Raw genomic sequence first — 26694 nt, 5'->3', positions numbered from 1 at the left:
ATGTTTCACTTCCATACATGGCTACACTCCATACAAATACTTTCAGAAATGACTTCCTGACACTTAAATCAATACTCGATGTTAACAAATTTCTCTTCTTCAAAAAAGCTTTTCTTGCCATTGCCAGTCTACATTTTATATCTTCTCTACTTCGACCATCATCACTTATTTTGCTCCCCAAATAGCAAAACTCCTACTTTAAGTGTCTCATTTCCTAATATAATTCCCTCAGCATCACCCGACTTAATTCGACTACATTCCGTTCTCCTCGTTTTGCTTTTGTTGATGTTCATCTTATATCCTCCTTTTAAGACACTGTCCAACCCGTTCAGCTGCTCTTCCAGATCCTTTACTGTCTCTGACAGAATTACATTGTCATCGGCGAAACTCAAAATTTTTATTTCTTCTCCATGAATTTTAATTACTAGTCCGAATTTTTATTTTGTTGCCTTTACTGCTTGATCAATATACAGATTGAATAACATCGGGGAGAGGCTGCAACCCTGTCTCACTCCCTTCCCAACCACTGCTTCCCTTTCATGCCCCTCGACTCTTATAACTGCCATCTGGTTTCTGTACAAATTGTAAATAGCCTTTCGCTCCCTGTATTTTACCCCTGACACCTTCAGAATTTCAAAGAGAGTATTCCAGTCAAAATTGTCAAAAGCTTTCTCTAAATCTACAAATGCTAGAAATGTAGGTTTGCCTTTCCTTGATCTTTCTTTTAAGATAAGTTGTAGGGTCAGTATTGCCTCAAGTGTTCCAACGTTTCTATCAAACATCTTCCCCGAGGTCGGCTTCTACCAGTTTTTCCATTCGTCTGTAAAGAATTCGCGTTAGTATTTTGCAGCTGTGGCTTATTAAACTGATAGTTCGGTAATTTTCACATCTGTCAACACCTGGTTTCTTTGGGATTGGAATTATTACATTATTCTTGAAGTCTGAGGGTATTTCGCCTGTCTCATACATCTTGCTCAACAGATGGTAAAGTTTGACTGGCTCTCCCAAGGCTATCAGTAGTTCTAATGGAATGTTGTCTACTCCCGGGGCCTTGTTTCGACTGAAGTCTTTCAGTGCTCTGTTGAAATCTTCACGCAGTATCGTATCTCCCATTTCAGCTTCATCTACATCTTCTTCCATTTCCATAATATTGTCCTCAAGAACATTGCCCCTGTATAGACCCTCTATTCCTTGTAAAATGGTTGAATAATTGCATATTTTAACCTGTCTAGGAAAGTACACGCAGTGATGCTTTTCCTGTATCACTGAGGACATTACTTAGTGAGTTTCGGTGGCGAGCCCCCCAAGGTGCACCACTGAGCGCGCAGCGCCCCTGCCGGGTTGTAGGCCAGTGTGTGGACGTCTCCTCCTCGTGTTTGCAGGTCGCCAAGCAGAGCCCGACCGCCATGCTGGCCCCTTCCCTCGTGCTGCTGGCCGCCTGCGGTCTCGCCGCCGGATCCCTCATCAACGGTGAGTACCCGTCTCTCTCTGTACTGTACTGCTGCCACCTGCCGCCTCACCTCTCACACTCCAGGCGGGCGCGATCAGCAGCTGAGCGCTGTATCGAAGGGCATGAGTGGCGGCGACAAGAGGCGAACTCAGGAAGAAATCTGCTGTGTTCACGCCATGACGTCTGATACCAATTACGATGCGGTCTTGTAGGGAAATATATCTAGAAGGCACAAGAGTCCCAGTACTGTCCATGTACACGTTAATGACAACACTCTTCTTGCAGTCAATAGCGTTACGCCTCAGATTCACCGTCTGTAGGATTGCTCGGATACTGTATTTATTTCACTATTGAATTTGGAAGTATCATGAAAGGTATAGACAAACACAACATGTACAAGTATAAAATGAATTGCTGGGTGGGCAAAGCAAAACTGGCCCTGAAATATTTCGTGCACCTTAAAACAGGCAACCCAATTTACATTATATGCAGCCGGAACCGAAGTTAAGTTGGGTTGCCTATTTTAATGTGCGTGAAATATTTTCAGGCCCAGTTTTGTTTCGCCCACCGCTTACTAGTATATGTTCTTCGCGTACTTTCTCCTGTGACGCCACGGGGTCGACATGTTAATTTGAATTCGGCAACGAGACCGGACGACATCTGTCACCAACCTTACTCCCCCCCTCCCCCACCTGACCCCCCCCCCCCCCGGTTCCAAGACGATATTTGTCTATCCTCATTTGCGTTTAGTGCATTTATTTTACGTGTCCAGGAGTTAGATATACAAACTTATTAAAATGCAACGTAATAAATAAAAGTGCAGTACAGTAATACCGGATACTGAAAGTAAAAACATAACACAGCAAGACAATATCGTTTTCTATTATACAGACCGCAAGCTCCGGAATGCCGTGACTCTGACGGCTTTATCACCTGCTCCATAAAAACCTTCTGTGGTGCAAGAATCGGGCAGGTTTCTGCAGACTGGTAGATGTCGTGTGTCCTGTAGGTCGCCACACTCACATAACTCCTCCTCAGTGGTGTAGCCCCACTTCCTGAGGTTCACCTTGCATCTTGACACTCCTGGCGTCAATCTGTTTACAGCCTACAGCAGATCAAAACCCGTCGCAGGGTCCTCTTTGATGTCCGTCCTACCCCTTTCAGTTAATGAATATGGCCATAGCTCTGTTCGACGAGTTCCAGGCGCTGACGGATTTATTGGCGTTGTGTATGTGAAGCTTCTTCTTGACCGCAGCCTAGGTCTTTGCGCTTAATGTCCGAACAGGGGATGCCTGAGTCGATTTCCTGCTTCTTTTTCACAGTTTCTGTGGCTGTTCTTTGCGGGTGTCAGATCACGCTACACCCATAATTTGTTTGTTTTTGGTGACAGGAGTTTGGTCGTAAGCAGCCAGTCTCATTCAGCGTCGTGTCCAGCTGTTTAGGATGTGTGGAGTTGCGCCACACTGCTGCTGCATATTCTGCTGCATATAAGCATAGTGCCAGGGCAGACGTACTGAGGACGTTAGGCTGTTATCCCCAGCCAGAACGTTTGCTAACGTTTGGGACACGGGTACCAGGCTGGTAGTTTTCTACTTGAATTTAGCAAACCGCTTAAAAAAACACATCCAGGTTCGCCGGCGCATCGGCCCTCGACCGCAATCGATCCGTGGCCCGACACGCCTCCCCGAATCCCGGAAACGTGATACCGTGCGCAGCTATCCGGGAAGCTCTATAAGTACACATTATACAAAATGAATAACGAAATATGACACTATCGCTTTCTTATACGCTCATCACGTAAGCATAGAAATCAGTATTTATTCAGAAACGACGGCGACTAACATTTCCAGTGTAAAATCGTTTCGAAGAAAGGCATCTGCAAAGGTTATAGCGGACAGACGCATGGATCTTACGAGTGGCCAGCAAACAGCTGTCGCTTCTATCGAAAGCGGTTGTATTTTAACACTGCACTATCTGAGAGGTCGATCATGAGTCAACAGACCTTCTCAATGACAATAACTTCGGGTGAAGGCGAAATACAAACGCAAATTAACATATTATGTTATAATGATAATTTTTACTTTTGGATCGTCTAATTCCAATTGAATGAAACACAGTTTTCACGCCATAAGCGTTTCGCCTTTGCTCTTTGCAAGGTGTCTTCAGTGGCCTGGAATATCTATATATACTCTGGTAGTGTGAAGTGCGAAAAACAAAATTTCAAATAGCAATTACCGGTATAAGAAGAAGAGTGCCAAAAATGGAACAAAAACACACATGTAGAACGACATCCACGAAACCTATAACGAAGCCTTTACATTATTACTACATCATAGAAAAGTAAACGGCCAGATCTGTTTATTACCTGCATATACAGAATGTAAACTAAATAGTATACACAGAAATATCTACATATTCGAGGGCACTAAAGCTGCCTGGCACAGAATAAAGGCGAAACATGTATGGCGCGAGAACTGTGTGTCCTTCAGTTGTAATTAGACGGTCCAAGAGTAAGAACTGTCAACATACCGTAATATTACACTCAACTGAGGACGATAGGGCTACAAATTGTGCTGTAAATTAACATAGTACAATTTTAAAAGGGGTCTTTCGCCAGAATTGCAGTTCTTTTGATTTGTTTGGAATCACAATTCATAATTTTTTCGTTGAAGATAGTTGCAACAAAAAAGACAAAAAGAAGGCTGGGTAACATGAGTGACATTTAAACAGCTACTTATCCTCTAAAGCATAAAATTTTATGAATAGTTTGCCGATGCAGCTTTTTCACTTTCATGCCGTACGTACGTGTATGAGGTATTAATTTTTTAATATGACTATGTTAATTAACTCACTATTCATCAAAACCATAGCCTTTACTTACACTCGATAACCAGTGCCGAGGTGGTTTCACGCCCAGTGTCGTCTATACTAGAATAACCAAGCTGATATGTAATACAAGAAGTACGATCAAACTCCTCTCTACAAATAACGACAAATCAGGTGCGATGGAAAAGTTAGTTAGCTGTCCCCCACAATGCCAGTTAGGGCACTATGAAATGTGAATCATCCTGTCTTCTAGCAACTGTCGGTGTTATTTGGTGTATCACAAAACTAAGTGCTGGATCTGTATAATGGGTTCCCTCGCAGATATTCAGGGGACTCAATGTATTAATTATGTCTGGTATCAGATCGCAACATTGTGAAACAAATCTGTCATCAGAAATTTGTTGTATGCACTCAAAGTGTCACTGAAATATTCCGCTCTCCAAAGTGAGTCAGCTATCGACTTTGTGCATGCAAGACACCAGATATCACAACACTCACACTTTGAAGCAATGAAGGCGGTGTATTAAGGGTATACATTGTATGCAGTTTTCATTTTTACGTTATATGTACGTACTACAGCCAGCTGAGTGTCTAAGGATTATAATTCTTATTAATTTGTTAGAGACACGTTTCTAGTCACTAGTGTTCGGCTTTAGGCATCTAGCCACACATCATCATCATCTTCCAACGGTTAAGTGTTATAGTCTCCTGTTCTGCTCTCCGTTATCTGTCCACCTGCTGCGATGTCTTCCTAATTCTCTCTTTCCAATTGGCCGACAGTTCATACATTTATTTGGTAATCTATTTCAAATCATTCTATCGTGATCCATTTCATTCTATTCTCTTATATCTCGTCTTTAACTGAAAAGATTCTTAAATCTGATTGTTTCGTTCCTTACTTTATTCATTTTTTATAGAACATGTTCCATGAACTTCATCTCTGCTACTTGTATTTGCGATTTTTCTTTTTTTCTTACTGTCCATGCCTCCGAAAAATATACAAGAGTAGGCGTAGCTACAACTTCATAGAATTTTGTGTTTCCTTTTTTTGTTTTTCATCTTACAGTTGTTCCTCAGATAACTTGAATTCTAGTAACCTTCTCAATGTCTTTGCCTTCTTTTAATAAATATCATATCCTAGATAACTGAATTGGATTACGTGTTCTAAAATTTTCTCGTTTATTATTATTTTCCATCTTGAAAGTCGTTAATTTTTTCTTATCCGCAGATAAACTTAAATTGTAGTATATTGCGTTTTGGCTCAATCTGTATAATCCTCTTTGTACATTATCTTCTATTTCCTGTACAATTATCTGGTCGCCAGTACATAATAGAGTATCGCAACCTGCGATATGATAGCGAATGGAATGGTGACCCGAAAAAGTAAAATAAATTTCTTTTATTTCACGTATGTGGTCACAAACTTGTAGATTCTCAAACTACCGGTTTCGGTCAGCGATGGCCATCTTCAGGTCTGTTTTATAAAAACATGTCCTAATATGCTGGGGCCATAGTTGCAACGTCAAATTCCACTACTGGACAGGTTTTTATAAAACAGATCTGAAGATGGTGATTGCTGACCGAAACCGGCAGTCTGTGAATCCACAAGACTTTGGAAACAAAAGAAATTTATTCTATAATAGAGTATTAATAAGAAGCTAGATCCTATTTTAATTCCTAACTGTACTTCACTTCTGTAGATTTCTACTTCATAACAGGTCCTCAACATATAAATTAAATAAAGTGGGCGATAGACTACACCCTTGTCCAACACCTTCGTTTATTAAAATTTCATACGATGTTTTCGAACCTGAAATTATAACTTTTTCGTCTTTACATATACTCGTAGATTCCCAGTGGTATTAATAAGCTGTTTACCAAAACCTTGTATTTCTAAAATGTTCTGCTAAACGAGTCTTTTTACCTTATCAATGGCTTTATCTTAATCCTAGTTACGTTTCTAAACCAAATTCCCGACGTTGTTCAATAATTTGACATATTGTAAACACATCATTACACGAGCGTCTTTTCCTGAAGTCCGGTTGTTCTTCTGAAAGTAGTCTCCCAGCAGTCGTTTACAACCTTTGATTAAGATTTTTCCCGAAAACTTTGTATCTGCACTCTAGTAAACTTAGTCTGTAATTGCATGGTTCTTTGCTATTGCCTTTTTTTTAAAATATGGAAATAAATTTAGCTGTGTTTCATTCTTCAGATATGGAACAAATCTTCCAACATACATTTAAAAAATAAAGTCAAATTCCAAATGGTTCCTCCATATTTGATTAATTCATCATTAATTCCATCTAGGCCAGTAGCTCTTCTGTTTCTTTTATCTTTTTTTTGTTACATTTAGGGGTGACTTTAATTCTTTTGTGTGTACTTGTCCATCAGACTTACTATCAGTTTTTATGTAATAATTTTCTACATCAACTTTCTACATTAACTCCATCGTTCCATAAGCTTCTGTATCGTTGTGTCAACTGATTTTCTGTTACTGTATTACTGTTCGCAGTGTCTATATTATGTTCAACATTAGCAATGAATCCTTCCCAGGATTCGCCATGGTAACTTTTTATTTTGTTGCTTTATTTTATTTCCTTTTATAAGCTTCCCAGGCTTCGTTCATCCGTGTTTGTAAACAGGTTATATAAGTAAGCGATATAATTCACTTAAATATTATCTACATTGCTGTAACTGTTAAGTAGATTATCCCTGATATGCTTATTTACCAGGGTCTTTGTTAGTTCGATGTCTTGTGCCTCCTTGTATTGAATAGAGGAAAATGTATGGCTTAAATCGTGATGACGTGTACCGTATGTGCCATCGCAGCTAATACTTCCTTTTTTCATTAGGTGTCTTCGTCAACTCACAAGCAACCTGTCAGTTTCCAACGCACAGATCAGTCGCACACCGCAGACTACATTCCGCAAAACAGAAGCTAATTCAGTATCGTCGGATCTCCGATATACTGTACAGGCTGAGTCGTCAAGGACTCCACAACTTTGGAATGATATAGAAATTTATTGAGGTAACTTACAGAATTGGAAAGTATGTCTTATGTAGTAAACAACGTCAAGTTTCAGATAAAAGTGGCAAGTGTTATTTTGGTTCTGAATGACTACCATTTGTGATGCGACAAACATTCCACCAGTGATCAGTTTCTTCCCACACACGTTCTACCAAATGGGGCCCGGCTTGTGAAATGGCAGCGTAGATCGTTTTTTTCACGTCGGCTAAATTGTTTAGTAGGGGAGGAACATACACACTGTCTTAAATGTAACACCAGAGGAAGAAATCCAGTGTCATGTCATGGGAGCGAGATGGCCATGCGATTGGCCCTTCACGGCCAATCCACCGTCGTGGGAAGTGATTATCGGAGAGACTTCTAATTTCCGTGAGGAAATGAGGTGATGCACTGTCTTGCTGGTAGTAAACCAACCCATCTCCCTCATCTTAATCTATCTGTGGAATTAAAAAGTTTTCAAACATAACCAGGTACGCAATACCAGTGACAGTTTTCTCCAATAGGAATAAAGGACAGTACACTTTCAATTTGCTAACAGCACAAAGCATATTAACTTTGGAGTTGTCACGAATGTTTTGCAGGGTTGCGTGTGGATTTTCACTGCCCATATTCTGATGTTGAGTGTTCACCATGCCACTGCTATGAAATGGTGACTCATTGCCGAAGATTATTATGTTCAGGAAAGAATCGTCGTCCTGTATCCGATGCAGAATTTCCGCACAGAATTCCCTACGAGCAACCAATGTGCTGCACCGTTGTGAGTCTGTATGGTCAATTGGCTATGCGGTACTAGCTAAACACTTTTTTGTGGAATGCCACTCTCGCGAGAAGCACGTCGCATTGATTTTTGTGGACTGCGGGCAAAGGTCTCCCTAACATGTACGACATAATCATTAAACTCGTAGGCCACGTGGTGTTTATCATGTCGCAGTGAACAGCCAGTCTCAATAAACTTCTTGTCCCCAGAGTAAATTGTAGGCCTACCTGCAGGTTCTTCAGCGTTTTCGGTGCAAAATTTACGTGGAACAGTTGTTGCAGAGTTTGTTTCATGAAATCCAAACACACTGCGAGGACGCTCCGCACCAGCGAAAGTAGCCATTCTAAGTGTGCGGGCGCTCCTGATGGCGGAATGGGGTACTGATGCACTACGCGAATCAAACTACAAGCTGTTCGCTATAAAATTACACATCTACACATTCCGTAAGTTATGTGAATAAATTTCTATATCATTCCAAAGTTGAAAGTCCTTTCTCAGTCATTGTGTATATCTCCTTCACCACGTTTGTCCTCAAACGCCACAAAAACTTTACATTGCTGGGCGAAGCTTCCCCTCCCATCCCTTCCCCTACTCTTACTACCTACACAATCCACAGCTCCGATCCGTATCTGTCGAGATTATCCGAGCTCCCTAATCCCTTGGACTTGTTTTGACGGCCACATTTTCCTCGCTATTTCCTGCAATACTTCGGGCTCTGAGGCCGAGATGGGGCGCCGGGACGTCACCGCCGACGTTGTGTATGGCTGTCACATTTCGCCTCTTATTTATAGCGACGCGTCCGGAGTAGCGAGAGGAGAACTCGACGACGAGAGCGTCTCGCCTGACGCCGGCCGGGGGATCCCCCGGGAGACAAACGGCTGCTAAGTGGCGGCCCGCCGGCGCTTTCTCCGGCCGTCCGTCAGCGGCGCCGTTTCGGCACCGCGGGCACCTCCTCAGTTATCAATAACGCGGCCGGCCGCTCTTAGCCGCTGTTAATCGCGGCCGGTGCGGCACGCACGGCATTTGCATAGCGCCGTTACCGGCAGTTTGTTAGGGAAAACAAATATTTAAAAACGTGTCACCCGTGATGCATGTTATGGGCGCTCCGGCATTAGGTGAGCGCGCCCGGCTCTCGTATATCGCGATCCAATTGGTCGTAAATCGGCGCTCTCGCCACGCCCACCCAGCGGTCTCTCGCCCTACCCCCACCCCTTCCTGTCTCACCCTCCCCACCTCCACCAAGTCTCTCCCTCCTACCCTTCCCCCCAAATCGCTCCATCCCTCGTGCAGGGCCTTCTTCGCGGCCCGAAACCACTAGTGAAGCCGTTCCAGCAGTAGTTTTTCATCGGTCATTCGAAGAGACTGTCCCGCCAATTAAGTTAATAAATCGGATCGCTCAGGTCAGACGGAAAAGGAGAAAAAGGAAAAGACGACTTAGTAATCTCGGCAGTAACTCAGTGACCGTCGAACAACGTAATTTCTCTTCGAGCTCTACTGGCGGTGATAGGTCAAACCACCATTCTTCTTCCGCGCCAAGGACTAGCAGATATTGTGGTAGCCCCCTTTAAAAACTGTGATTTTTATTTCACATTAATGATTCACGAAGTTCGACAAATAAAGCAACATGATGTTGATATCTATTCTTAATGTTCCACCTAATTATCGACAAATCGCATGTTTGTGACTTCGTGTAAACACTAATTCAGTAAACCTGTGTTCCTTTAGACTCAAATGATCTGGAGAATACTGACAGGCAGGCTTATCGAGTGATGTAGCAAGACATGGGACTTGTATTCGAGAGAATGCGGTGTACCGTAGGTCTCTAGAAGAGCGTAGCGTTCCAAAGGATTGGAAAAGGGCACAGGTCATCCCCGTTTACAAAAAGGGACGTCGAACAGGTGTGCAGACCTATAGACCTATATCTCTAACGTCGATCAGTTGTAGAATTTTGGAACACGTATTATGTTAGAGTATAATGAGTTTTCTGGAGACTGGAAATCTACTCTGTAGGAATCAGCATGGGTTTCGAAAAAGACGATCGTGTGAAACACCACTCGCGCTATTCGTCCACGAGACTCAAAGGGCGATAGACATGGGTTCCCAGATAGATGCCGTGTTTCTAGACTTCCGCAAGGCGTTCGACACAGTTCCCCACAGTCGTTTAATGAACAAAGTAAAACCCTATGGACTGTCAGACCAATTGTGTGATTGGATTGAAGAGTTCCTAGATAACAGAACGCAGCATGTCATTCTCAATGAAAAGAAGTCATCCGAAGTAAGAGTGATTTCAGGTGTGCCGCAGGGGAGTGCCGTAGGACCGTTGCTATTCACAATATACATAAATCACCTTGTGGATAACATCGGATGTTCACTGAGGCATTTTGCGGATGACGCTGTGGTATATCGAGAGGTTGTAACAATGGAAAATTGTACTGAAATGCAGGAGGATCTGCAACGGATTAACGCATGGTGCAGGGAATGGCAATTCAATCTGTATGTAGACAAGTGTAATGTGCTGCGAATACACATAAAGAAAGATCCCTTATCATTTAGCTTCAAAATAGCAGGTCAGCAACTGGAAGCAGTTAATTACATAAATTATCTGGGAGTAGGCATTAGGAGTCATTTAAAATAGAATGGCCATATAAAGTTGATCGTCGGTAAAGCAGATGCCAGACAGATTCATTGGAAGAATCCTAAGGAAATGCAGTCCGAAAACAAATGAAGTAGGTTACAGTACACTTGTTCGCCCACTGCTTGAATATTGCTCACCAGTGTGGGATCCGTACCAGATAGGGTTGATAGAAGAGATAGAAAAGATCCAACGGAGAGCAGCGCGCTTCGTTACAGGATCATTTAGTAATCGCGAAAGCGTTATGGAAATGACAGATAAACTCCAGTGGAGGACTCTGCAGGAGAGACGCTCACTAGCTCGGTACGGCCTTTTGTTGAAGTTTCGAGAACATACCTTCACCGAGGAGTCAAGAAGTATACTGCTCCCTCCTACGTATATCTCGCGGAGAGACCATGAGGATAAAATCAGAGAGATTGGTGCCCACACAGAGGCATACCAACGATCCTTCTTTCCACGAACAATAAGAGACTGGAATAGAAGCGAGAACCGATAGAGGTACTCAAGGTACCCTCCGCCACACACCGTCGGATGGCTTGCGGAGTATGGATGTAGATGTAGATGTAGATGAATGGCGCTGCAGGTACCCTTCCGACACCCCAATTTACACTGAGGTGACAAAAGTCATGGGATAGCGATATGCACATTTTCAGATGCCAGTAGTATCCTTCACATAAGGTAGAAAATGGCAGTGCATTAGCGGAGCTCTCATTTGCACATTGGTGATCCAAGTGAAAAGGTTTCGGAGATTCAAAGTGTCAAGAGCGTGACGAGAATACCAAATTTCAGGCGCTACCCCTCACTACGGACAAAGCAGTGGCCGACGGCCGTCACTTAATTACTTGCGTTGTGTTGTCAGTGCTAATAGACAAGCCACACTATATGAAATAACTCCATAAATCAATGTGGGACGTGTGGCGAAAGCATCCGTTAGGGCAGTGCGGAAAAATTTGCATTAATGAGCTACGGCAGCAGACGACCGACACGAGTGCCTCTTCATGACATCGCCTGCAGCGCCTCTCCTGGGGTCTCGCCCATATCCGTTGGATCCTAGACGACTGAATAACGGTGGCCTGGACAGACGAGTGCCGATTTCAGTTGGTAAGAGCTCACGGTAGGGTTCGAGTGCGGCGCAGACACCACGAAGCCATGGACCCAAGTTCTGAACAAGGCACTGTACAAACTGGTGGTGGCTCCATAATCGTGTGGGCTGTGTTTAGATGGTCATCTGGTCCATCTGAACTGATCATTGACTGGAAATGGTTATGTTCGGCTACTCGTAGACCTTTGTAGCCATTCAAGGACTTCATATTCCCAAATAACGATGGAAGCTTTATTAATGATATTGTGCCATGTCATCGGGCCGCAATTTTCTGGACAACACGAGCGAATGATTTGGCCACCCAGATCGTCCGACGAGAATCCCATTGATGGGACGTCATTGAGAGGTCAGTTGGTGCACAAATTCTGCATCGGCAAACCTTTCGCTATTACGGACGGCTGTTAGATGCAGCATGGCTCAATATTTCTGCAGGGGACTCCAACGCCTTGTTAACTCGATGCTCCGTCGAGTTGGTGCATACGCCAAGCAAAATTGAGTCTGACACGATATTAGGAGCTATCCCATGGATTTTCTCACCTCGGCTTAAATTATCTGCGGTTTCCGCAAAGCGCTTAGGGCGAATTCGGGACGGTTCCTTCGAGAGAACACAGCCACTTTCGTTTCCCAATCCATCCGAACTTACGTTCTGTCTCGAATGGCATCTTAGTCTATGGAACGTTAAACCCTAACTGAATTTAAATTCGTACGGTATTATATTCATCATTAATGGCACAACAGACTTCGTCGGATGCTGCTTCAGCGTAGGACATCATCATGGTCAGCATGTCGTACAGAAGCGCTGTTTATAGCCGCTTAACACCGAGGTCATCAGCGCATCATACAGGAAGAAAGTCTATTTTCCCCAAACCGCCTTAAGATGGTTTCTAATCTTCCAACTGTTTCCAGAATTGCGGACCTGGCGTAAGTTCTCAAAGCTCCTTCCGTAGTGTTTGGAGGTAGAAACAGTAATTCGAGATGTTTGCAGGATGTAACATCAGAGACAGAACTGCATTTCTTAATAGATGAGCATAACCAATTGAAATGTTCGTTACTAACACAAAAGTTGGTCGGTAAAAACAGTGACGAAAATACGTTAGTTAAGCATTTTTTCTGGAGTCTTGTTGCACTCGATTGTGCGTCGTAACACTTCGCTTCTCCACATTTCGCTATAGCATTGCAGTGCGGTATGGGATGCTTACAAGATATAACTGACAGAGGACATCGAAAATGTCCAAAGAAGAGCAGCTCGTTTTGTATTATTGCGACAGGAGAGGGTGTCACGGACTTGATAAGCGAGTTGCAGAGGCATTCATTAAAACAAAGGCGAAATAATTTCAGGAAATTTCAGTCACCATCTTTCTCCTCTCAATGTGAAAATATTGTCGCGAAGCTACACAGGGAGAACGATCGTCGTAAAAAATTAGAGAAATCGGAGCTGGTACAAAAAGAATTAAGTTTTCATGATTTAAGCATTCATTTTTCCCCACACGTTGTTAGAGAGTGGGGTGGTAGAGAGATAGTTGACGTAACTTTTCGGAGTATCGCACGGCGCCATGAGGTAAAAAACTATGCTGGAGAAAGCAACATTTTGACCACGGTTACAGTGCCCTTGTTCTGGGTCTACTGGATGCATAGGTTTATCAACAACGTAGGAAAAGATAGATTACTTTAATGGTTCAAGTGGCTCTGAGCACTATGGGATTTAACAGCTGAGGTCATCAGTCCCCTACAACTTAGAACTACTTAAACCTAACTAACCTTAGGACATCACACACATCCATGCCCGAGGCAAGATTCGAACCTGCGACCGTAGCGGTCGCGCGATTCCAAACTAAAGCTCCTAGAACCGCGACAGATTACTACTCACCGTAAAAAAGACGCGTCAGTTGCAGACAGGTACTAGTAAAAGACACTTGCAGCTTTCAGCCACAGCCTTCGTCAGGCACACACACACACACACACACACACACACACACACACACACACACACACACACACACACACACACACACAATGTGGTGAATCGTGTGTGTGTGTGTGTGTGTGTGTGTGTGTGTGTGTGTGTGTGTGTGTGTGTGTGTGTGTGTGTGACTGACGAAGGCTGTGACCGAAAGCTATATCTGGTTATTTCGATTCAGGCAGTACATCCAGGCTGCGTTAACTGGTGCTCTCTTGGTAAAATTAAAGACGTCTCGAAGCATACATAAATTTCATCAACAGGAAGTTGTTCGCAATCACACATGTCGTTCCTCAAACAGGACACTGTTCTGTCAGTGGGGCGGAGGAAGAGACTGTCAAAGCGATATCAGTATCGTTCACTCTCTTACCCTGATCGATTTCGCGAGCGCAACGGAAGAGGGAACGACAGTCGAAAGTCGTCCGTGCTCGCCCTTATCTCTGTCGTGGTGCGTTTATGGCCGTTAAGCGGAATAAATGGCGGCGATAGCGGGCGGCGTCAGGAATACTGCCGCTCGGAACTTTCGCAACGGCTTCTCTTCTCCCAGGCGGGACGACGCCTGCGCACTCGAAATCTCGTAGGGTCTGGGAGATAATAAACGGACAGCTTACAAGTCTAGCGGCGCCGTCAAAATCGTCCCATCTTCTCTTTCAGTCCTAAATTACAGCACTCATATACGTTCCAACAGAACACAGGAACTTTTCGCAATGAGCCATAATACGAAGATTTCAGCACAATATTCTCAGGACTGTTTCTTCTTCTTCTTCTTTGGTAGGTCTATTTGTATCACATTACGGCTACCGACTATATGTGCTCAGTCTCCTAGTAGTCTAGTTAATTTTTCATGTCATCTAGCGTTCCTCTCTCTCTCTCTGTTATATTCGATCTTCCCTTAGAATACTGTTCGTTGTACGCAGTTTCGCCGCTATATATGTCCCGTTAGGGCTACTGATAACCTTTGGAGAGCCAGCCATGACAAAACTCTTCCATCTGGTGAGCAAGATGTATGAGACAGGCGAAATACCCTCAGACTTAAAGAAAAATCCCTTACCGAAGAGTGGAAAAACTGGTAGAAGCGGACTTTGGATTCCGGAGAAATGTAGGAACACGCGAGGCAATACTGACCCTACGACATGTTGAGGAAAGGCAAACCTACGTTCATATCATTTATAGACTTAGAGAAAGCTTCTGACATTGTTGACTGGAATAGTCTTTCAAATTCTAAAGGTGGCAGGGGTCAAATACAGAGAACGAAAGGCTATTTACGATTTTTACAAAAACCATATGGCAGTTGTGAGAGTCGAGGGGCACGAAAGGGAAGCAGTGGTTGAGAAGGGAGTGAGACAGGGTTGTAGCCTATTCCCAACGTTATTCAATCTGTATATTGAGCAAGAAGCGAAGGAAACAAAACAAAAAATTGGAATAGCAATTAAAGTACAGGGAGAATAAATAAAAACTTCGAGATTCACCGACGACATTGTAATTCTGTCAGAGACAGCAAAGGATCTCGAGGAGCAGTTGAACGGAACGGACAGTGTCTTGGAATGAGAATATGAGAGAAACATCAACAAAAGCAAAACGAGGATAATGAAATATATTCGAATTAAATCAGGTGATGCTGAGGGAATCAGATTAAGAAATGACACTTAAAGTAGTAGAGCAGTTTTGCTATTTGGGGAGCAAAATAACTGATCATGGTCGAAGTAGGGTGGATATAAAATGTAGACTGGCAATGGCAAGAAAAGCGGTTCTGAAGAAGAGAAAATTGTTAACACCGAGTATAGATTTAAGTGTCAGGAAGTATTTTCTCAAAGTATTTGTATAAGGTGTAGCCATGTATGGATGTGAAACGTGTAATGTGCCACCTTTGTCTTTGTTTTTTTATTTCGGAACAACTGACGCTAGTTTGGCTTACTTTTCTCTGTGGGCCACTTCTGATAGCTATAGTTTTTTTGTTAAATTAAAAAAGACAGTATTTTTTTAACGTGTTCCATAACATTGATGATTCAGTCGCACCACCAATTCCGACAGCATGAAAGTCATGTTTTCAGATTATGTAGCGTCATCTGGGACAGTTACCTGTTAGTCACCAATCTGTTGATAGAGACGTCCATGGTTAATCAGGCCGCCAGTTCTTAGCATTAGACTTGGCCAGTTTTCAGTCAACAGTTTTTTAACTGTTCGTCAACAAGGTAATGGGGAATTGTGATGGTGCACATATGCACGACGCGATAACTGTTGGACAGTAACTTCTTGTAGGTCGACAGGAAAATTATAAAGCCCTACTTCCGGTCTTTTGGCTAGACTCCCATCAAACAGTTGTACAGCCATCGCCCGACAGCCTTATGTACATGGCCAGTGGATCCACGATTAATGAGACACTATTTGTGAAAGATCTGAGAATGGCAGAAATAGTCGCCAACGACATGTAATTTTTATTATTGAGATCGTAGGAATGGAGCCTGCATTATACAGGGTGATTAAAAAACATGGACACAGCTTCAGTTGGCTATATTTCCTGGTCTATATGTTGTATTTTCAATCTATGAATTACGAAGGGCGTTCAATAAATGACGCACCACATTTTTTTCTTAAAACAGGTTTGCTTTATTCAGAATTACAATACACCGTATTAATCCCACCCATCTGGCTGCAAAATCCTATTTTTCAACATAAAATCTGTTCAATGAGACGCCTTTACGCGATGTTACCGCGAAATCCCGTACTTCCGCGTGGTACGTCTCTGTTGGTCGACATCGGTGCCAAAGGCCTGCTGCATCAGTAACCTGCCCATCTTCCAAGTGCTGCATCCCGTGGAGTGCAAACTTCATTGGGCCAAATAGATGGAAATCGGAAGGTGCGAGATCCAAAATGTAGGGTGGATGTCGAACAGTTCAGTGGAGTTCTCTGAACTCCTCTCGGGTACGTCCAGTTGTGCAGCGAGGTGTTTGATCGTAACCCGTCGATCACCTCGAATTAGTGTCCGCACGTTTCAACACTGCTGGGATCACAGCTGTGTGCGACAGGCCGGCTAGCGGGAGATTGGATAGGTTTGAGCGACCTTATTGCGATGATGACAGACGCTTCGCCCAAAGACTCGCCGTGCTTTTGTTCACAGCTAAGTTTCCGTAGACGTTCTGCAAGCGCCTATGAATATCTGCGATGCTCTGTTTATCCACCGAAAGAAACGCACTCATAGCTGTCTGCTTGGAACGCTCCTCCATTTCAGGCGCCATTGTGAATGCTACGTATAGCGCTGCCACCTATCGGAACTCCATGAAACTATACGAGCTCAAATGGGAAAATTCTCCGATGTCCCACAACATATTCCGCATTTTCTCAACCGAAAGTTGCCTAGAAAAAATGTATTGCATTACTTACTGAACGCATCTCGTTCATTTGATTTAACGAATCTTGAAGTTTACAGATGTTCATGTGCTCCACTCCCGCTGCAGGCATAACAGCTAGGATATAGCTGAATTCATCCCACATTCGATGACGAGTGCCTTGCGGCACAGAGTTCACCACAGCTGTGAATCGTTTTCTTTGGTAATTCAATCCTGTGGGAAGAGGTGGTACGTAAACTGCATTTTTTCATAAATCTTCACAAGAAAAAAGAATCGCAGGGTGTGAGATTAGGAGATCTCGGTGGCCAGAGGCTAAGTGCTAAGTTTTCATTCAGGGGATTACATTGGCCAGCCCGACGGGGATCCGCCCTAGTGGCATTTGAATGTTAGACGTTTCCTCAATGAAACTCTACCTCAACGAGTAGAGAGGTAGAGTTTCATTGAGGAAACGTCTAACATTCAAATGCCACAGGGCGGATCCCCGTCGGGCTGGCCAATGTAATCTCCTGAATATTAATTCATTTGTGGAACAAACTACGTTCAAAGCTCACTCGAATGCCCTCCATGTGCTGGTCCGATACACGCTGTTAGTTCGGACTTTTGCCTTTACACAGAGAGCCAGTTTCGTTAAATTGTTTATTCCAACAATCAATACTCTTTCTCGTTGCACGCTGCAACGCAGTCACAGACTCGCTTTTACTGAAATGACGAATGCAAAAAAAGTCTTGTGTTGCGTAGTAGCCACCTCGTTTACAACTGAGACGCGGTCTACGCCACAGGCGGTGCGGTTCTGGAGCGCTCTAGCGGTACTATTCGAAACTTTACAACATTCTCTTTCGAATATACTGGACAGAATTCAAGTACAATGCATAGTGCAGGAAATACAGCCAATTGAAACTGTGTCCTTTATTTTAGCCAACTTGTACATAAAAGAAGAAAATTCTTTCTAAGAGACCGAAACGATGATGTATGTTAAAATGTTTTCCTCCCTGCATCGCAAAATAGTATTATTATTCATTAACGATGTGTTTCAGCTCGTGGCATCAAAAATGTGTAACGAATATACGATGGTAAATTTATTTTGCGATCCAATCGAAAAGTACATTTTAATTTTTAAAATCATCAGAAGACTATTATGATGTCAATAATAATAAGGGATTATAGAGAGAGGTGTATCTGACGAGGTAGACCTGGTTGCAGAACAACCTACGTTAGGGATTTTTGTCCTTCTGCAGAAAGGGTCATAGTGATGTTTTGGTGATTTGCAATGCAGTAATAAACAAAAAATAGTGAATATAAATACTTACACATTTACGAATCTTCATGCTGTCGGGGCGTGTTACTGCTGGAATTCAGCGATAACCAAACTTTATCTTCTGCATCTTCGGAGATGACTGAATCGTTTACAGCAGGAATATTAGAAGAAGGCAAAGTCCGGTTACGGATGAAATCTCACAATTTTATGAATTGATTGGACGTAAGAGGATTGTCCAGAAAGTAATACACCGCATTTTTTTCTTCACCTATTCTTTATTGAACATAATGAGAATTACACATACGAAAGAATTGTGTTTTACCTACACACCCTATTTTCCATGAAATCTCCATCCCTTATTACGGCCTTTCTCCAGCGCGAAACAAGGGCTAGTATACTCCGTCACTACCAATCCTTGTCCTGGGCCGGCCTTGGTGGCCGAGCGGTTCTAGGCGCTACAGACTGGAACCGCACTACCGCTACGGTCGTAGGTTCGAATCCTGCCTCGGGCATGGATGTGTGTGATGTCCTTAGGTTAGTTAGGTTTAAGTAGTTCTAAGTTCTAGGGGACTGATGACCTCAGAAGTTAAGTCCCATAGTTCTCACAGCCATTTGAACCATTTTTGAACCTTGTCCAGGTGGCGGAGCCAGTGCTTCACTTTGAGAATCACCTCCTCTTCGTTCTCAAAATGCCTTCCACGAATGGAATTCTTTACTGGCACAAAGAAGTGGAAGTCCGAGGGGGCTACGTCAGGTGTGACAGCCGTGAATGGTGTCCCAGACCGCTGCAAATCGTGGAGCTCCACCGAACCGCCTTCTGATGACCTCGCCCTACAACTAACTGTACTTCTAAAATTAAAATTAAATCAATATCATTAGCTGCTGGCGGGCGTTGATACACATCAACGGCGACAGTTGAAAATGTGTGCCCCGATCGGGACTCGAACCCGAGATCTCCTACTTACGTGGCAGACACTCTATTCATCTGAGCCACCGACGGCACAGAGGATAGTGCGACTGCAGGGACTTATCTCTGTCACGCCTCCCGTGAGACCCACATTCGCAACTTATTGTCCCGCACTATATTCATAGTGCCCCCCACCCATCATACTCATTTCTCGCGGTTTTACCGCCGATTCCCGTAAGAGTTCGGACGCTGATTGTGCATCCGCACAGAAAGAAGATGGTCAAGTGGTTGGTGAACATATATATGTATGTCCGAAAGAACAGATGCCATCTTCTTAACTGTACTTCTGTCTCCACATTTTCTTTCCCTGCAGTGAAAAATTCAATGACGGCACGTTGCTTGTAACGTACATCACCTACAGACGCCATTTTGAAAATGTCCTGCTGCTACGTTATCTGTCTGAAGTGACGGAAACTTGGCGCGCTCACTCAGGAGACATCAAATAATACATACGTAATGTTTCGCATTCGTAGCATTGTTTTTGGCTGAGAAAAGAATGCGGTGCATTACTTTCTGGGAAACCGTCGCATGTTTCACTTAGTGTAAAATAACATTAAACCCATCTGGTGGTGATACAGAACGGTTCCGTGATGTGTATGTATGGACCAGTTACTAACAGCATTCCATACAAAATCTTTTCACTCGTTCTATAACATTTGAATAACTTCAGGTTGAAGTGTAGCGCATGGATCCTCCCTTTTAATGATCTATTACTGATAATGGGAATTTACTCCCTTTCTTTGTTTTGTGTGCTGTATAAAGCGGTACTCATCCGTCGTCTTTCTGCTTATTATTCGGCACAGCGTAGCGTGAGTACGAAGGAGTGAGACACGAACGCCTTTTAAGAAACGTTTGCGGTAGCTGATTGAGTGAACGTGCAGCCTTCCTTATAAATAGCTTAGACGAGCTGAAAATTCCGTCGGAAGTGTTGTGTGCAAGTGGCAGGCCATGGACTTTAGACAATGATGGTTGTACTTACCTAAAGAAGTGGAAAGACAGTGTTATCGTCGCTACCAAGCACTACCGGCCAACATATGATGGAGTCAGCAGACGTATCATCTGTGTTGGTGTCGTCTCGTCTTGAACATTCATCGTGTTTGACGTAGAATCGCTTCGTCTGACACGGCCCTTAACAAGTGAATAGTGAAATCAGCCCAGCAAAATGGGGAGCAGAGTGTTTCAAACTCAATCGAGGGGTTTCCAATCAAGGGGTTTCCCATCGAGAGGTTTCCCACGTCTCTGACTCTAAGACGCCCACGGAAATCGCAGACAGACAAATGAAAAGAGGTCAGTCACCCTGGGAGTTACTTACAACCATTTTGGCCTACACAAAAAAAAAGACAAGCAATATACTGCACGGATCAACTGTGTCGCCTGATGCGTACAGTTTACGCGAAACCACAGTCTTCCCCCGCCTCTTCCACCCTCCCCCCCCCCCCCCCTCCAAGCATCACAACGCGCCACACACCAGGGACTATGTCGCACTGAGGGAGTACTTCCTTTGAAACAATGGTCCGGACAGGCACCGCCGTAAACTGAACCGGCGCCAGTAAGTTACACACTGTACACAGAAGGTAACGATACCTGCTGTGCTGACATCATTCCGGAGCTTGGCAGCTGCGCCAGTTAGGCCGGCCGATATCCCGCGATAGTCACGCGAACGCATCACAACCGCGCCAGCACCATGTTCCCCGCGGGTCGCTGTCAAAACACGGCGCACGGCAACAGCCGTAAAGTGTTTAACGCACAGCAGAAGTCGCCCTACTGCCTGCCAGTTATTACCGAGGGTCGGTCGTAAAGTCCACCCGGACAGACTTCCCGCAACGCCTGGAACGGAACGCGTTCGTCGCTTAGTGCGCCACTCTCCAAGAGCAAAAGCTGCCGTGTAATCCTACCAACTAATTCGGCGCTTCCGTCACCTGATTACCTCGTGACTCATTCGTTAATATGGAGAACTGGGGAAAAAATGTGAGGGCTATATCTGAATATTACGTCAACACTGAACCATTAGAACGGGGCGCTGGCTAAGTTAGACAAGAAGGCCAACAACACAGTTGTGTAATGTTCGAAGATCCACTAAAACGTTTAACTGCACGCCGTAGAGTTTGCTTGTAACTGTCTGCATCCGCTGGGACACGGCAGATATTAGTTTGTCTCTGTGGATGCTCTCCCCCCCCCCCCCCCCCCCTTACTTTCTGTAAATTCACAACCCAGCCACAAGCCTGTTAAGGTATGACGTGGGTACGTACTTTAGTAGGTGTTTTTCTCACGATCGCCGCTTTCGGAAGCCATGGTGATTTCTGTGAGGGACTTAGTTTCGTCATAGGTATTTCGTAGCAAGGTCGCCTCATTGCCTCTTGTATGCAGAGGGTGAGTCAATGCACGTTTCCATTCCTGTGGGATTATTCAGATATCGACGTAAGTTAGTTTTATTTTCAATGTCCACCTTATCAAAGAGATTCACATCCGTGCATCTGACTCGTTTCGTGGTAAAGTTATGTTTTCGGGAGGGCAGTCAATACCGTTTTTCCATCTAGTACTGTACGGGCGAACATCCCTATTACTGTCAAATTGCAGTGGATTGCAGATAATAAATTTCATCAGTCAATAAAGTACTGTGAGGTTGCGCTATTAGTACTATCCAATTAGATAAACAGATACTTACAAGTTGTTCGTGTGAGAACTCTACACACACACGCCCAATTATTATTTTCTATTGTGCGAAGAATACTTCTTGCCTAAGGGGAGACAGACCACAAAAATAGTGTCACGTAGGATATCAGAAAATGAAATTAAGTTAACTTGCTGATTTACAAGTACATGTGTTTCCTGGATTAGGGCTACGTCAACATCATTATCTACAAGGAGATGCCAGTAATGCCGGAGCGAGAGACTTGCGGGATCAGAGCTGTCACCTTTTGAAAGTCCTGAAGAGCTTGAGTAGTTCCAAAAGTATAACTGTGATGCTGCTGGCACACAACTCGTCAGAAAACTGTGGGTCAAACTGAACAGAGCTCGCACTGGGCATGACCGATGCGCAGACACTCTTTACAAATGTGGTGCTACAGAGTCTCCGGTTTGTGACTGTGGGGCTCCGAACCAGACAATCAAGCACCTTAAAGATGAATGCCACTTACGTTCCTAATAGGGGAGTTGGATCGACCTCATGAAAGCTGATGATACTGCTCTTACGCGGATTAGGAACCTAGATATTGACGTTTAGCTAGTTTAATATGTAGTTTTGTATTTTCATATTCCTGTTACACAGGGTGTCCCATTTATCTTGACCACCCTAAATAACTGTTTGTCCAAATGCAAATTACAAAATTTTTCAAGCAAATGTTCTTTAGCCGTCAGGGGGACATTAGTCAGCTTGATGGCTTCCGTTGTTGCTTTGTTTTTTACAAAGATATGAACAGCGGTATGGCTTTTTTAAATGGCACCCTGTATTTTTTATTCGGTAATTCATTTCGTCTCCTGAAGACCTATTCAAAAATGTATCACAGTGTACCATTCACTGAAACACAACGTTATTAATTACATAATACAACACTGACTTTGGCTCCGAGCTCACACACACGTCCACTTGCTCGAGTTGTGAGAAAACAAATGAAAACCAAGTAAAAACGTAACACAAAATTGACTTTGACTCTCCTGTACCATTGGCCAGGAGTAGAACATTCAAAGGCCCTCAAAGTGTTGACCCTGGACACCGATACACTGGTGCACTCGTTGAATGAAAGAATTATCTACTGCTTCCAGTGTTGCCTGCTGAGAAGAATTACAATTAAGCACGGTACTTTCCTGCCTGTCCTCTTACGTTGTTGGAATATAGCGATAGACAACGTCTTTAATTTATCCCCAAAGACCTAGCAGGCCAAGTAACTGTTCCTCGTCGACCAATCCATCTGGCAGGATACCTTCGGTTCAGAACAGAACGAACAAAGGCATTATGTGCTGGACATCTATCGTGTTGATACCAAGTAATCATTCTGGTTCTTAGCGGCACTTCATCCAGAAGAGTAGGAAGAATTCGTCTGAGGAAGTTGGCATACGCTGTGCCGTTTGGACTACCATTCATAAAATAAGGGCCAATAATTGTAGTACCAAGCAACCCCACACCAGACGTTAACACTCCATTGACGCTGGTGTTCCACCTGTTTAAGCCATCGTGGGTTGTCACTGTAGCAATAATGCATGTTCCTTGTATTTATCTGTCCTTCGTTTGAGAAGGAACATTCATCGGTAAATAGAATACTGGAGACGTTTGGGTTGGCGAGTATTTGCTGCTGTGCCCAATGACAGAACTGTACTCGATTCTGGAAATCATCCCCATGCAATTCTTGATGTAGGTGTACATGGTAAGGATGGAACGGGTGACGTATAAGAATACAATTTACACTGGTATTAGCAATGCCAAACTCGTGTTCAAGCTGTCTTATGCTCCGATGTGGATTCATAGCAACGGAAGCGAGAACAGTAAGTTCGGTAGCTTCGTCTCTGCGAGTACTACGACGATTGCGTTGTCGTGGGTTGAAATTTCCCAATTCCCTAAAGCCTCGGAACAAGACGAGAAAACATCCGTCGGGAAGGTGGGTTCTTGTCAGGACATCGCTCTCTGTACAGTTCCGCTGCCTGCGTAGCATTTAGCTTACCTTCAACAACAACAATAAAAGAAACTTTATTTCGATGCAGTTTGTAGGAAGGACAGCCTTTACAATATGCTTGCTCTACGCAACAGTATTTAAAAGGACTGAACTACTGTACTAAATGTACCTATTCATAAGAAAACAGTATTGCAGTTACTGTTCTGCTAACTTACATTCCCCATAGATGAGTAGCATTTCCAGCTTCTCTTCGTTTGCGTAAATTCTACTCGCGTGCGTTTATGGTATTAGTTACAGTAGTTATTAATTCCTGCACTCCATTTGCTGTTGACACATTAACCGAAAAATGAAACTCCTGTGTTGTCACTCGTTTAACGTATGCGCCGTGGAATAGTGAGATCGTGATGACTGGGTGTTGGGTGATGTCCTTAGGTTAGTTAGGTTTAAGTAGTTCTAAGTTCTAAGGGACTGATGACTACAGATGTTATGTCCCATAGTGCTCAGAGCCATTTGGACCATTTGAATAGTGAGAATACTATTGTGTAACAGCATGTAATTAAGCGATGGGACAAAGAAGTAGAGAGAGAGGCGACCCAACTGTTCCCTCTTCAATTTGCATACAAACTGTAGGAAAAGAGTTTTCATGAGTTTCCTGGCAGTACGAAATTGAATAAGAGGACTCACTCGATTAATTTAATAATAAAAACACCATTTACTATTTTCCCTGTGGATGCGTCTTTGTTAGGATCGAAAAGATTAAAGGATTAATTTAGCCCCCTAATTGAAACACAGTTTTAGATCATTAACATAGAGCAAGAACAATAATGGACCTACTATCGAACCCTGTGGAACATCCGTTTTATTTCTCCTTATAAAGACGATGCGGTGACGCTAGTTCTGTTACTCGAACAGATATGAAGAATGAACGCATTCTTCCCATGTGAATACGTCAGGTTCATCTGTAGCTCTGAAATGAGACAGAGACTTAAATGAACTGCCTATTAAGTTTTGTAGATACCTTACTACTTTTTACTTCTTCTTACGCTGCGGTGAGCTGTTCTAGCAGGCAGGTAGCCGCCTGTCCTTGGGGGTCGGCACCCAGCATGCTCGGTGCGGACTCTTTCAATTTGGATATGTTAGCAGATACGCCGTGCAGTCGGCGTTTTGCTTGGCGCACCGCGACACACTATCTGCCCATCTCGTAGCTCATACAATGGCACGGTTGCTTTACTTCACGAATTCATCCCGGGGTTCCGGCGAGCAATTAGACCAACCGGTTCAGGTCAGCACGACTCAAGCATGCGGCGGCAATACGAGCCGGCCGTAAATAAAAGTACCCTCCAATTTTAATTAATTTGTCTGGCTTTCTAGCTCAGTTTTATCCATTATCTTATGTTCAACATGAAAACGTCAGTACCGATATTCGTATTTAGGTTACGACATGTTCGATATGCCTGTTATAATTGGCGATGATGTGGCTCAGACAAATAGCGAAATACTGCATGACCCGTTGAAGTGTCGGAACATCGATGCTGTCGCTGACCTCCAGAGTGGCTGTTTTCAGCTTAGAAATGGTTTTCAGATTATTGCTGTGAACCTTGTCTTTAATGTAGCCTCACAAAAAGGAGTCGCATGTGTTCAGATCCGGACAATATGGCTCCCAATCGAGACCCAAGCCAGTGACCTATGGTTACCCCACAGCCAGAATGCGGTCCTCGAAGTGCTCCTCCTGGGCATCAAACACTCTCCTGCTTCGACGGGGTCGAGCTCCGTCTTGCATGAACCACATTTTGACGAAATCAGGGTCGCTTTGGGTAATGGGGATGAAATCGTCTTCCAAAACCTTCACTCACCGTTCGGTAGTCACCGTGCCATCAAGGAATATCGCACCGATTATTTTGTGACTGGACTTTCGACACCACACAGTCACCCGTTGAAGGTGAAGAGACTTCTCGATCTCGAAATGTGGACTTCAGTCCCCCAAATGGGCCAATTTCGCTTATTGACGAACCCACCCAAACGAAAGTGGACTTCGTTGCTAAACCAAACCATGCATGCGCATACTAATTTCCATCATGCCGCACAGCCAACCTTTCACTTTGAACGTCCTAACGCAAATCTTTCAGAAATTACGACGATTTTATTTCATATAGTTCAAAATAATTGTCACCCTGTACATAAGCTCATCGGAATGTTGCAGATAGATGGAACACAGCATCCCGACGATTCGCTTGAAGATGATGGATACGAAACTCATCGAAACCTTGAGACACCACTCGGCTGATCACCGGAAAAGATTTGATCGTTGGAATACGCCGAGAAAGCTTGCAATCACAAATAATTGGTATGCTGGGCGTAACTGCTGCTCTCACGTAGAGAGATTAGCACGGGACGAGAAACCGTGGTAGGCAGCATCTACCTGTTGAAAAGGATAAAAATCCAACAAACAACACTGGAAGCACATAAGTGAGTTACAACATTAATGGGAAGACTTTTCCTCTAAGTAGCGATGTTTCTTGCCACCGACAACGGACGCACTTCATTTGTCAGCCAGTGGGCGTGCTATCGACCCGGATGTGGCCGGCGCGCCGGGCTCCAAAACAATCGCCTCAGTACGTCCCATACATCAAGCCGCGCCTCGCAGCAGCTGCAAAGTGCTCCGGCGGATTCCGGGAAGCCACCCGGGACGGCACCGGGATTGATGGCCCGTGTCACCGACTGCAGCGGCAACACGATGGGCGTCCGATAGGCGCAGGGCGTGTCCGCCCA

At 43.9% G+C, this 26694-nt stretch overlaps 1 protein-coding gene across 5 annotated transcripts in view; it reads left to right on the top strand.

Annotated features, from left to right (window-relative positions):
* The window catches only part of LOC126335075 (BMP-binding endothelial regulator protein), a 643298-nt gene that overhangs the window by 212773 nt on the left and 403831 nt on the right, over window positions 1-26694 (top strand). For 4 of the 5 annotated variants that reach the window (XM_049997957.1, XM_049997959.1, XM_049997961.1 and 1 more), the window contains one exon: window positions 1383-1470. The exons of the other annotated variant lie outside the window; for it this stretch is intronic. In XM_049997957.1, the coding sequence (XP_049853914.1) occupies window positions 1383-1470 (88 nt within the window). The remainder of the gene's footprint in view (window positions 1-1382; window positions 1471-26694) is intronic. 5 annotated transcript variants of the gene reach the window in all.

Source organism: Schistocerca gregaria, chromosome 2 (genome assembly GCF_023897955.1).
Source record: "Schistocerca gregaria isolate iqSchGreg1 chromosome 2, iqSchGreg1.2, whole genome shotgun sequence".
NCBI classification, from domain to species: Eukaryota; Metazoa; Arthropoda; class Insecta; order Orthoptera; family Acrididae; genus Schistocerca; species Schistocerca gregaria.
The sequence above is the reverse complement of the archived record's forward strand: the minus strand, read 5'-3'. Positions and strand labels throughout refer to the sequence as shown.